Source organism: Ailuropoda melanoleuca, chromosome 12 (assembly GCF_002007445.2).
Source record: "Ailuropoda melanoleuca isolate Jingjing chromosome 12, ASM200744v2, whole genome shotgun sequence".
Lineage (NCBI taxonomy): Eukaryota > Metazoa > Chordata > Mammalia > Carnivora > Ursidae > Ailuropoda > Ailuropoda melanoleuca.
In genome coordinates this window covers 47,553,924-47,568,691 of record NC_048229.1, presented here as the reverse complement: position 1 = coordinate 47,568,691, position 14,768 = coordinate 47,553,924, and the positions used below count along the sequence as shown (strand labels likewise).

General features: G+C 36.1%; 1 protein-coding gene across 1 annotated transcript in view; it reads right to left on the bottom strand.

Moving 5' to 3' along the window:
* Positions 1-14,768, bottom strand: part of LONP2 (lon peptidase 2, peroxisomal) — a 100,576-nt gene that overhangs the window by 48,105 nt on the left and 37,703 nt on the right. Inside the window, 1 exon segment of the mRNA XM_034638963.1 lies at positions 14,415-14,556. Within this exon segment, the coding sequence (XP_034494854.1) occupies positions 14,415-14,556 (142 nt within the window).

Below are 14,768 nucleotides of genomic sequence, written 5' to 3'. Positions count from 1 at the left end.
GGAAGCCTTTAAAAAAATTCTGAAATATCCCAGAGAATCCTGAAGGTCATGCACATACACAGGACTGTAAGTGTGATAAAGGAAGATCAGAGATGGCCCTAAAAGCTCACCTCTGGCAGACGCTGGGGCTGCGTACCAGCAGAAAGTGACAGCTAAGGCAGAGTTGTAAAGTATCTGCCCAAGGTTCATGGCGTACCTCCACAAGCACACACAAAGCCTTTGACAAAGAGTGGAAGACCTCTGGGTTCAAGCACTTACAGAAATCTCTGTCCAATTACTAGCTGACCAATAAAGATGCTGAGTAACTTCAGTGGCCACATACAACAAACAACACAGACTCTACAGAAAGATCAGGAAAGTCACTGAACAAACAGCACCACCACCACCACCTTGTGTATGCAGGGGTCTGATTACATTATTTAAACTGTAATACTTATTTGTTCAGTTTCAACAAAGAAATTATGAGGCACACAAAAAAACACAAAAGTATAGTTTAAAAACAGAAAAGAAAACCACACACACACACACAAGAGCAGTGAACAGAACTGTCCCTGAAGAAACCCAGATGTTTGGACTTCTTAGATAAAGATTTTATTTTTTTTTTTTATTTTATTTTATTTTTTTTTTTAAAGATTTTATTTATTTATTTGACAGAGACAGAGACAGCCAGCGAGAGAGGGAACACGCAGGGGGAGTGGGAGAGGAAGAAGCAGGCTCATAGCGGAGGAGCCTGATGTGGGGCTCGAGCCCACAACGCCGGGATCACGCCCTGAGCCGAAGGCAGATGCCCAACCGCTGTGCCACCCAGGCGCCCCTAGATAAAGATTTTAAACCAGCTATTACACATATGTTCAAAAACTAATGCAATGGCATGGATGAATCTTGAAGACATTATGCAACAGATAATTCTCTATAATTCCACTTAATAAGGGATATAGATTAATCAAAGTTACAGAAACAGAAAGAATAGCAGTGGCTAGCAGCTGAGTGAGAAATGCAGAATTGCTGTTTAATAAGTACAGAGGTTCAGTTTTTCAACATGATAGAGTTCTAGAGACTGGCTGCATGTTACTGTGAACATACCTAACACTACTGAACTGTACACTTAAAAACGGTGACGAAGGCAAGTTTTATGTATATTTCACTGAAACTAAAAGGCAAAAGCTAAAGGAAATCATGCCTAAAGAATTACAGGAAACTATGTGAATGATGTCTTAAGAAAGAGAAAATACCAATAAAAAGACAGGGATTGTTAAAAAAGAAGCAAATAGAAATCTGAGAGTTGAAAAATACAGTAGCAAAAAATTCACTACAGGGGCTAAATGTAAACAGCAATTTCAGTTGACAGAAATAAGAATCAAGAGGACAGGTCAACTGAGATTGTCCAGTCCGATGAACAGAAAGAAAAAGGAATGCAAAGAAATGAACAGTGCCTCAGAGATCTATTGGACACTATAAAGACTGCCAACATACTCATAATGGCAGTCTCAGAAAAAGAGGAGAGAGAAAGGGGCATAAAGAATATCTGAAAAAATAATAGCCATTAACTTACCAATCTGATGAAAACCAGTAATCTACACATCTACAAAGCTCAACAAAAATGACATAGATGCACAGATTAAAACCTAGACCTATCACAGTCAAACTGTAAAAAGACAAAGAAAAAGATTCTTTAAAGCAATGAAAGAAAATACTGCTTTCATTAAACACAAGGAATCCTTCATAAGATTAATAACTGACTTTGCCTTAGAAACCATGAGGGATGGAAAGCAGTAAAGGAAATACTGTAAATGCTAAAAGAAAAAAAATCTGTCAACCAAGAATTCTATATCCAACAAAACTATCCTTCAAAAAATAAAGGAGAAATTAAGGTATTCCCAGATAAAAAAAAACACTGAGAGAATTTACAGCTAGCAGACCACACTACAAGAAATACTAAAGGCTAAAGTGAAAGGACCCTAAGCTGTACGTACACAACAAAACAAAGAACACCAGTTAAAATAATTACATTGGTAAATATAAAAGACGGTACAAACGTATTTTTCGTTTGTAACTCTGACCTTCTCTTATCTGATTCAAAAGACTTCGCAAAGCAATTAATTACAGTTGGTTCTCATTATTCATGGTTTCTGCATTTGCAAATTTGCCTGGAATTTATTTATAACTCAAAAATTAATACTTGTGGTGCTTCTGTAGTCATTTGCAGACACAGGAAAACACAAAGCCCAAGGTGGATGTTCCCAGCTGAGGTCAAACAAGATGATGCCCTGCCTTCTTGTTACAGTTCTCATACTCTAAACAAGTATCCTTCTTGCAGCCTATTTAGTGCCATGTCTTTGCATTTCTGTCCTTTTCATTAGCGATTTTGCAGTTTAAAAGACCCCCCAAAGAAGTACTTAAGTGCTGTCTAGTGTTTGTAAGTGCAAGGCTGTGACAAGCCTTATGGACAAAATACATGTGTTATATAAGCTTCATTTAGGCATGAGTTATAGTGTTGATAGTCATGAGTTCAATGTTAATGAACAAACAATATATATTAAATAAGGCAACTTTAAACAGAAACACAAATAAAACCAGGTTATGTACTGATCAATTGACTAACTGATTGTCAAAGAAGCCTATTTCTCCTCAGAGCAATAATTCAGTATTCACTAATTCAGTATTTGCTGCAATTTTACAGAACACAACTATGGCAATAATGAGAATCAACTGTATATTACTGGGTTGATAGGCTTACAATGTAGAGCTATACTGTGTATGGTAATGGCTGTATAAAGGAGGACAGAGGAAAGGGGGACTTACTGAAGCTAAGTTTTTATATGTTATTTATGATGTTTAATTTTATGTGTCAATTTGAAGAGTGTTTTTGGATGAGATTAACATTGAAATCAATGGACTTTGGGTAGACTGCCCTCTACCTTATGGAGGGGCTTCATCTAATCAGTTGAAGGTCTGAATAGAACAAAAAGACTGGTCTCCTTGAGCAAGAGAAAATTCTCCAGCAAAATGCCTTTGAACTTCATCTGCCCATCAGTTCTCCTGGGTCTTGAGCTTGCCAGTCCACACTGCAGATTTTGGAATTCCCAGACTCCATAATTGCATAAGCTGATTCCTTATAATAAATCTCTTCAAATGGATATATCTAGATATCTATATATGGATATAGACAATCTATATCTAAGCCTTATCTCTATATATCCAATAACAGGTACAACTAGGAAGAGATCAAAAAGGACACAGAAGACTTGAACAATACTATAAATCAATTAGACATAACAAACACCTTGAGAACAATCCATCCAACAACAGTAGTGTACATATTCTTCTCAAGTGCACGTGGAACATTCTCCACGACAGAGCATAAACAAGGCCATTAAATAAACATCGAAATTTCAAAGAACTGAAATCACACAAAGTACAATCTTTGGCCACAATGTGATGAAATCAGAAATGAGTACGGAAAAAAACTGGAAATTCACAAAAATATGAAATTACACCCTAAATAACCAAAGGGTCAAAAAGAAATCACAAGGGGTGTTGGAAAATATTTTGAGATGAATAAAAACAAAAATGTAACTTACTAAAAGTTGATATGCAGTTAAGTGGTGCTTATAAGGATATTCACAGCTGCAAAAGCATATATTAAAAAAATTCAAACCAATAACCTAACTTTCCACCTTAAGAAACTAGAAAAAGAACGGCAAACTGAACACAAAGAAAGCAGAAGGAAGGATATAATAAAATTAGAGAGTAAATAAACAAAACAGTAAAGACAAAAGCAACTGAGAAAATCAATACATCAAAACCTGGCTCTTTGAATAGTTCAACAAAATCGACAAACATTTAGCCATACTGACTAAGGAAAGCAGGAAGAGTACACAAATTACTAATAACAGGAATGAATCCGGCCATATTACTATCAACCTTATAGAAATAAAAAATACATGAGTATACTATGAACAACTGTATGCCAACAAATTCAGTAACCTAAATGAAATGGAAAAATTCCTAGAAAAACACAAACTATTCAAAGTAATTTCTATCAAGAAGTAACAGAAAATCTGAACAGATCTTGCCATTTCTATTCAACATCATACTGGAGGTGCTAGCCAGGGCAAGTAGGAAAAAAAAAATGTATCCAGGTATTAAAACTGGAAAGAAGTAAATGTATCTCTATTTGTATATTATATGACCTTGGACACGGGAAAGCCTAAGGAATCCACTGAAAAAACTACCAGAACTAATAAACAGGTTCTGAAAGGTTACAGCATACAAGACCAATATACAAAAATCAATTGTATTTCTTTACCCAAGCTACAAACAATTTGAAAAAGACATGAAAAAAACAACTTCCAATAGTATAAAAAAGAATAAAAGATTTAAGAATAAGCTTAACAAAAGGACTGTAAGATTTATATATTCAAAAACCACTTTAAGAAACAAAACAGAGGAGCATAGGGGAAAGGAGGGAAAAATAAAATGATGAAATCAGAGCGGGAGACTAACCATAAGAGACTCTTAATCATAGGAAACAAACAGGGTTGTTGGAGGGCAGGGGGTGGGGGGATGGGGTAACTGGGTGATGGGCATTGAGGAAGGCACATGATGTAATGAGCACTGGGTGTTACATACAACTGATGAATCACTGAACTCTACCCTCTGAAACTAATAATACACTATATGTTAATTAATTGAATTTAAACAAAAAAAATAAAAATTAAAAAAACACACCACAAAACATTGTTGAAATAAATTAAAGAAGACCTAAATAAACAGAAAGACTCCTATGTTCATGGATTGGAAGAATTACTATTATTGCTATGGCAATACTCCCTAAAATGATCTGCAGATTCAGAGCAATCCCTATCAAAATCCAGTTGCCTTTTTTGTAGAAAGTGACAAGCTGATCCTAAAATTCATAAGGAAGGACCCAGAACGGCTAACAATCTTGAAAAAGAAGGACAAATCTGGAGGATTTACACTTCCTGATTTCAAAACCCTCTACAAAATTAAAGATTATGTAGTACTGGCGCAAGGATGGAAACCCAGATCAATGAACTAGAGCTGGGAGTCCAGAAATAAACTGCATTTACAGTCAACTGATTTTTCAACAAGGGTGACAACACCATTCCACAGAGTAAGAAAACTCTTTAATAACTGGTATTTGGGATAACTAGATATCCACATGAAAAAGAATGAAGTTGGATCCCTATGTCTTATACCACATACAAACATTAGGTCAAAATGAATTGTAGACCTAAATGTAAGAACTAAAACTGTAAAACTCTTAGAAGAAAATGTAAGAATAAATTCCCATGACCTTGATGATTTCTTAGATATATCACCAAAATCACAAATGATAAAATAAAAACACAAATAAATTAGACTATCAAAATTAAAAAATTCTGTGCTTTAAAGAACACCATCAAAAAGGTGAAAAGAAAACCCACAAGACTGATGGAAATATTTGCAAATCATGTACCTGAGAAGGGACTTGTATCAAGAATACGTAAAGAACTTAATGAGAAAAAGACAATCCGGTTAAAAATGGGCAAAGGATTTGAAAAGATAGTTCTATAAAGAAGATATACAAATGGGGGTGCCTGGGTGGCACAGCGGTTAAGCATCTGACTTCGGCTCAGGGCGTGATCCCGGCGTTATGGGATCGAGCCCCACATCAGGCTCCTCCGCTGAGACTGCTTCTTCCTCTCCCGCTNGAGAGTGCTTCTTCCTCTCCCGCTCCCCCTGCTTGTGTTCCCTCTCACTGGCTGTCTCTATCTCTGTCGAATAAATAAATAAAATCTTTAAAAAAAAAAAGAAAAAGAGCTATTTAAAAAAAAAGATATACAAATGGCCAATAAACACATGAAAAGACGCTCAATGTTATTAGTAACTCGGGAAGTAATCAAAACCACAATAAACTATGGCTTTGCACCTATTAAAACAAATGGATGGCTAAAATAAAAACGAGAGACAGTAACAAGAGTCGATGTGGATGTAGAGAAATTACAACTCTCTAACATTGTTACTGAAATAGTAAAATGGTGCAGCCACTCTGGAAGATAGTCTGAGGGTTTCTCAAAATATTAAACACAGAATTTCCATATGATCCAGCAACTCCACTCCCAGACAACTGAAAACCCAAGAGAACTGAAAACCTATGTCTCCACACAAACTTGTACAAGAATGATTATAGCAGCATTATACATAATAACTAAAGGTGGGAACAACCCAAATGTCCATCAACTGCTGAATATGTAACAAATGTACCACACTAATGCAAAATATTAATAAAAGGGAAAACTGGGGGGGCGCCTGGGTGGCACAGTCATTAAGCGTCTGCCTTTGGCTCAGGGCATGATCCCGGTGTTCTGAGATCGAGCCCCACATCAGGCTCCTCTGCTGGGAGCCTGCTTCTTCCTCTCCCACTCCCCCTGCTTGTGTTCCCTCTCTCGCTGGCTGTCTCTGTCAAATAAATAAACAAAATATTAAAAAAAAATAAAAGAGAAAACTGGGGGAGGGAGGGTAAGAAATTAGTGGTTGCCAGGTGCTTGTAGGAGGGAGGATGGAGAATGGCTATTAATGGGTACATGAGCAATGAATATATTAAAAAACCACAGAATTGCAAACTTATTTAAAGGGATGAATCTTATGGCATGTGAATTATGTCTCAGTAAATCTGTTACTAAAAAAAAACCAAAACAGTGGTAAATACATTTACAAAAAAGAATACAAAAGCAATGCGATACTACTGCATACCTATTAAAATAGTAAAATCCAAAACACTGCATACACCAAATGCTGGTGAGGATGTGGAGCAACAGAAACTGTCATTCACTGCTGGTGGGAATGCAAATGGTACAGCCACTCCGGAAGACAGTTTGATAGTTTCTTACAAAATTAAACATGCTCTTACCTGTGGTCAGCAATTGTACTCCCTGGTATTTACCTAAGTGAGCTGAAAACTTATGTCCACACAAAAACCTGCATACAAATGTTTGTAGTGGCTTTATTCATAATTGACAAAACCTGGAAGGAACTAAGCTGGCCTTCAATAGATAAATGGATAAACAAACCATGGCACATCTATACAATGGAGTGTTATTTAGTGGTAAGAAGAAATGAACTACAAAGCCACAAAAAAAAAAAAAAAAGAAAAAATCTTAAATGCATATTACTAAGTGAAAAGACTACGGACTGCAGAATTCCAACTATATGACATTCTGGAAAAGGCAAAACTATGGAGACAGTAAGAAGAGCAGTGATTGCCAGGGGCTTGAGGAGGGGAAGGGAAGAATGAATAAGTGGAACACATGGGATTTTTAGGGCAATGAAAGTATTCTGTATGATCCTGTATTGGTAGATATGTGTCATTATACAGTTATCAAAACCCACAGAACGTACAACACAAAGTGAACCCTGATGTAAGCTATGAACTCCAGTTTGAACAACGTATTAATAATGGTTCATCAACTGTGACAAATGTACCACACGAATGAAACATGTTAATAAAAGGGAAAAGTGGGGGAGGGAGGGTAAGAAGTTATATGGGACTCCTGGTACTTTCCATTCAATTGTGCTGTAAACCTAAAACTGCTAAAAACGGGGGGGGGGGGGGGGGGGGGGGNTTAATTTAAAAAAGGAAATGATATAAAAGTGGAAAATGGGTTCTGATAAAGAGAATGTAAAAAAATGAAATCACTTCAAGTAACCAGGTAGTGAGATGAGGATGTGGTAGATCAGCGTGCATTACTTCATTCTGATTCAATAAAGGCAGGGACAATATATCCTATTTCATGTATGATACTGATAATCAGAGAAAATGAGATGTGTGATTTTTGACTTAGACGTATCACAAGTAGTATAAAAAACAGGATACATGCCTTTTGAACTAACAAACTGTCCATAGAGTTAATGATCTAATTCAAAGGAAATAACTAGGACTCCTTGAAAAGGGGGACAGAAAACAATAAGACGACAAAAGGCCCAACACAAGTTAGACAATAATTCAAAAAAGCCTACTGAATATTAAAGACTTCCAGGTGGTATCAAAAAGTAAACTAAAAGCTGATTATATGAAATACTAATAAAACACCTACCTTTTCACCAAGCATCCACTCCTAGGTATTTATCAAAGAAAAATAGAAATATAGGTCCATACAAGACTTGTACCCAAGTATTCACAGTAGCTTTATTTGTAATAGCCAAACACTTGAAAAATCCAAATGTTGATCAAAATGTTAATTGATTTACCTGTTGTTTTTCTCTTGCTGTTTTCAGTTTTCTCTTTTAGAATTTTTACTACCTTATCTATGGATTTCTCTGTGCTTATCCTATATGGAAATTCACTGAGCTCCACAAATGTGTAGATTTATGTTTTTCATCGAATTTGGTAAGTTTTCATCCATTATTCCCCCCCAAATTTTTCTGCTCCCAACTCCCTGTCCTGCTCAATTACGCATAGATTGTTTTGCTTAACAGTATCCCACATTTCCTTGCTCATTTTAGTCATTTTGTTTTCCTGTTCTTTGGACTGCATCATCTCTATCAATTGCTTCAAATTCACCGATTGTTCTGCCAGTTCTAATCTGCTGATGCCCTGTAGTGAATTTTTTGTTCCAGAAGTGGAAATTCTGTTTAATACTTTGATTATACTTATGGTTTCATGATTTACACACATATCAAAATTAATCAAACTGTACATTTTAAATATACCCACCTTCTATATGTAATTATACCTCACTACTGTAAAAAAGTAAATTTAAGTCATTAATTTTTAAATAGGGTCTGCTGCTTTGGTTTAATCAGTGGCAATCAGTTTACATCTCACTCTGAATGCCTATTTCTCCTTCTGAGTTAAATCGCCCAAAGTTGATCATACATTTTGTAGAACAGTCAAAGTTTTTCATTTATTTCTGGCAAAAGAGAGTCATCAATATAAAAGAAGGTCCTCTAAATTTTATAAATATTGCCTATTCTTCATATAAAAAATAAGAATATATAATCTATTAAACACTGATAAATATTTCCCCCAAGTGAACGGGATATTTTGAGAGGTGCTTGCTCCTGAATACCTGGGATATAAAGACTAAACCCAACTCACCATTATTTCTTAATTTATTAGTCAAATTACTATTTCTCAATAATTAACTATCTCTACTTCTTTCAAGTGTTTTTTCCTTTCCTTTTCTTATTTTACTATCAAATCCAGTAGTGTGTCCTTGCCGAAACACACAGTCAGGATTTGGGCCACTGGTCTAATGGTCCCCTCATAGAGCATCCCAGAGGACGGCGGGAGAGGAAAAGAAGGTCTTGAAGATTACATAGTCACAAGTTCATAACAATAATTCCCCCATCCCACTACAAAATTAATTTTCATGTAAATTTAGCCACACAACCTAATCACTATCAAACTCTAATAATGGGAGTGCAAAATAGGATAGAAATGAGAAATAGCAATTTTGGTTGAGAATATAGCTGAAGGCTGGAGGGCAGTGGATAGTCAAGTGGCAGCTTGTGCATGTGTGTGTGCTGGGGAGGAGTGAGCAGGTAATAGGGGAAAGACGACAAAAAATGGGAACAGGGTATAAAAAGAAAAGTGGTAACAAAGATATAAAGACATTTTTGTGTAACCCACAAGTGTGCTTGGGCACTGGTGACAGCATTTGCCAGCACTGAAAAGTAATGATTAGCAGGTCCTAGTTTCCCTAATGGGGCTTAGTTTGATCATTCAATTGCAGTACAGAGATAGTGGAGAAGAAATGAAAGGGGAAAAATGTATCTTCACTTACACCTCTCTCATAGTATCAGTATTTAAGGCATTTTTTTACTCTGCCAGATCTTAGAATTTATATTGTAAATATAGCCTGTGAGGAGATAAAAAATTAAGGTAACATCCAGAACCTCACATTTTTCATTAATAAAAGGATGGAGCTGGATTAGATGATTCCCAAATCCCTCTCCTCTGACATTCTTTGACAATAGTTGTAGAGTTTAGAAGATCCTGTGTCTGTTGTATCCAAGTGGTAAATATACACAACTTGATCTAAGTACTAAAAGGATGTAATTCTAATTAAATAGGGACTTCAGTTAAAAAAAAGTTTACTATGTGTAGATTAGTGGCTTTTCTACTTTGGGGTTACCATATATTATTCAGAACTGTAAATATTGTTTATATAGAAAATTGGTAAAGTATCTATGCATTTTGTTAGCCCATTCACACAAATGTGTATTTCAGAAATGTTCTTATGTTTTATAACAAAGTCTGAATCTTGCATCAATTACAAATACGATTGCATCTACCTGATTCTATAATTTTCTTGAGTTTAGTAATTACATAAAAAGACTTCCCTTGTATCTGACATTTTATTACTATTCAACAACAGACTTATCCAAGTTCTGTCTACCAACATTTTTTTTATCAGTTGAATCTGTTTTTATATTCTCATAAATTTTCAAAAGAGGCTCTCTAAATTTTGAGTAAATATTCCTTTGCTGACAATAGTACCTGGAAATAGGCATCTCCTTTGTGAATAAATATGAGGGTGAGGAGAATCTATAGGCAGAACAAGTATATTTAGTTTACTTGGAGTAACCACTCTATTACGTTCTTTATATCTAATATATATTGTTCTAATATAAATTAGCTATAAGGTAATCTTGTACAAATGTATTTTATAAATGATACCTAGAAGTCATTTCAGTAAAAAGTAGGTTTTCTATGTGGAAAGATAAAAAGCCATATCTTGGATACTCCAGACTCTCTGTAATATTCTACTTTAAATATAAGGTGTTGAGTAATTTGTTCTTTTTTTCATTTAGGTGGGTCTAAAGGTGATGGAAACAGCAAGTGGTTTTCAAAAAGGACACAGAAGAAATGTCAGTGGATATTAAATTAAAATACCATCTGTAGAGTACTTAACAGTTTCCAGAGCACTTTTACATATATATCATTTAATTGTTTCGACAACCCATGAAGTTGTAAGAGGTTTCTTACCCACTGGGGCAAGTGGGAGGGAGAAGGAAGTCAAGTACCAAGATGCTTATTTCTTCTGTACATGTATTTTGCTTCACTCTATAGAACCCCAGTCTATAAGGAACTGATGCTACTTAACAACTCAACTACAGTGGTAAGTATGTGGCCCCAGGGAGCATTTACTTTGAAGTATCATTCGAGGCTTTAATACTTTTATTTGGAATATTAATAAATCAATTGCTAAGAAAGTGAGTACCAGTTTCTATCAGACAAGAAAATATCACTATGCCAGCTGCTTGTTATCAAAGATCAACCCAATTCAACAAAGGTTACTGCATCGCTATAAAACACTAGGTGAAGACCTAAAATATACTGTATAACAGACAGGGGGCTTATTCATCTCCTACCACTCGTGAAGTTGTCTTTGCTGGATTTGTTCCAGGATGTTCACACAGTATGTTGAGAAACTGAAGTATCAGGGATTATGCTCAAATTCTTTTCAACAGGGTAACAATAACTGTGTTATTGTTATATGAGAGAATCTGTCAGATCATCTGAAAAATGCCGCAATGTAAATTAAACTGAAAGTCTAAAGTTATCGGCTAAGAAACCACTAAACTCTTCAATAATGTTCACTATTTTATTGTTTGTAGCACTGATGAGTAAACCAGTTACAATAAAAACAGGCAAAACCCAACAAAACTCTTATCTCCAAGTTCTGTGGCTTTTAAGTACAGCAACTGTACTTTTTATTGTCCAAACAGGATCCACTTTGAGACTAAAAGAGAGCGCAATTGATAATTAGGTTTAAAATGGGACTGTCCCAGGCAAACCAGAATGTACAGTCTCCCTGCTTACACGACACGTCCCAGGGTCATCCTGTTCTAAGAAGATTACAAAAACAGAAAAGGAACAGGAAGCCAGAGGGAACTCAAAGCAAGAAAATAAACAAGAAAAAACCCAAATTTTCACAAAGCAAGTTCTCCCTCAATTTTATAAATCAGTTTGAATATTAATATTTTATTTAAATCACAGTAAGGGTTGGGGGGGCAGAGGTAGTAAAATGAGGACTGGCTAAAGTGAGTTTATGAAGCAGCCAGGTCCCAGATCCCTTCCCCCATCCCAGCAAAATACTGGAGGTTTATTTTCCTAAGAACTTAAAATAGTCACTCCCTGCCCAAGTGACCCCGGGGAACAGCTGAGTAGAGTATGTACTCTACTGAAAGCAACAGTTCAGGTGAATGCATACATCTGGGATGCTGAATGCAGTGACAGCTGCCACCCTCCCCTTCTCCCCCCTTCCTTGGTTCCCAGGAAGTTGGCAGCCCAGCCTTCATTCTAAAGGCAAGGGACTTGAGTCCTCTCTGAGAAATTCAACCAACCTCAAAAGACCTGAGGTTCCTCAATCAAACAGCCCAGCTGACCCCACTGTGAAACTCAGTCAATAAACCCTCCTCAGATGCACATAGCTGCCAATCAGCATTTCTGTTCCTCACTATTAAATACGAACAAACAAAAATTAAGACATCTAACGGACGACTCCAATATAAAAGAGAAAAAATATGTAACAAACAGATTAAAGCAGCTTAAAGAAAAGGAAAAAAAATATCTATTAGTATCTTTCTCACAAAGAGGACATATTACATTTATGTAACAAGAACAAGACACTATAAAAAGAACAAGCAGAGAAATTAAGAAAAAGTTCTTTGAAATAATAAACTCACAGGACTAACAGATAAAGTTAAGGAAGTCTTCATAAAAAGTATAGCAAAAAAACAAAAGATATGAGTAACAGAAAAGATTAGAAAATTAAAGATTTCACATCCAATTAATAGCAATTCCCAAAAAATGAAAAAAAAATTATCATTAAAATTCAAGAAAATTTTAAAGAAATAAAGGACAGGATTTTCCAATTCAAAGAATCTTCAAAGCATCAGCAAAAATGAAAAAAAAAAAAGAGAGAGAGCGAGCGAGGGACCCATGCCAAGGCAAATTACTGTAAAATTTCAGAACACTGAGATAAAGAGAGGATCCTGAAAGTTTTCAGAGACTAAAACAAGTCACAAAAGACAGGACCTGAAGGCCTCAGTCTAATCAACAGTAACACAGGAAACTGGAAAACAATGGAGCAATGTCTTTAAAATATTGCAGGAAAATTATGTCCAACCAGAATGCAAACTACCAATCAAGCATGAGGGAAACATAAAGACATTTTCAGATATGCAAACCCTAACCCACCCATGCAAGCTTTCTTAGGAAGCTACTGGTAGATTAACACCAAGAAAATGAGAGAATAAAGCAAGAATGAGGAAGACATGGAATACAGGAAATAGGAAATCCAACATGGTGGGAAGTGAAGGGAGATCCTAGCAAGAGAGCTAGGTACCAGATGTGGAGAACTAGCTCAGGCTGGAGGCATGAAGGAGATCAAACTGACGAATGTTTAAAGTGTCTGCAAGTCTTTTTTTTTTTCTTTTTTTTTTAAGATTTTATTTATTTGAAAGAGAGTGCATACTCGGGAGCAGGGGGAGGGGCAGAGGGAGGAGGAGAGAGAAACTCAAGCAGACTCTGCACTGAGCATGGAGCCCAATGCAAGGCTTGATCTCACCCCCCTGAGATCATGACCTGAGCTGAAATCAAGAGCTGGACACTTAACCAACTGTGCCACCCAGGTGCCCCCACAGTGTCTATAAGTCTTGAAAGGAGACGCAGACAACTGCTGGAAGCAAGCAGAAGAAACAAGACAACCATTAGCTCTACAAAGATTTTTTTTTTTTTTAATGTGCAGCAAAACAAAAGGAGGACAGGAAAAGAAAAGTGATCATAGTTTACCACATGGCTGAGCTGTGAAAAACACTTACATACTTATAATAATTTAAGTATTTGACAATGACTTAACAAAATCAGGATACAATTTAGACTGGGAGATCGGCGGTATAAAAAACAACATAGTGGGGGTGGAGGGAAGAAGGCAAGCAAAATCCTCATCTCTTATAGAGAAGAATCAACAGATGATGCCAGAAACTGTATAATCAAGAAGCAGCAATACAGTCATGCTATTCTGACAGTGGACAGTTAATTAAACTAAAAGTTAAAGAGGTCAACAGGTAGAAGTGGACATGGGGGGCCCCAGGGAGAAGACTTGTTTCCTGTTTTTTTTATAATAACCTTGTAGAACTACGGGTCTCTAAACAAAAAGCCTGTATAAAATTTGAAGTATTTGATAAAAACAAAAAGAAATGAGGGGATTACTAGAGAAAGAAGAAGAAATCTCTAAAGACATTTTAACTCAAATATTAATTTGTTTCAGATTTTAGCCCGTATCACACTTTTCCCCACGACTAAACCCACACTAACGTATACGCTACTGACTGCTATTATCTGCTCTCATGCGTACTCTTCAGGTGTGACCAAAGACAGGGAATCTTCTAAATCTTACCTCAAGCAGAGCTGCTGCGGGATCACCCTGTAGACTTTTTCCTAGTTTGTCAACCTCATCTAATAGGAACACTGGATTATTAACTCCAACAGTCTTCAAGCCATTGATTATACGACCAGGCATACTGCCAACATAAGTGCGCCTATAGAAAGCAAGCAGCAAGTTAACGACAAGATGTCAGGAGGCAAGAGCAGCACCACCTAGAAATCAAAATTTAGGACTGGGAAAAAGTCATTGAGTTATCACAGTAATATAGCAAAGAGGTACTATATATTTAAAAAGCTCTATGATATAACCAAGAGTTATCAGATCCAATTTTTATTTTCTATTTAATTCTGGCTGTAAGTGTCCCAT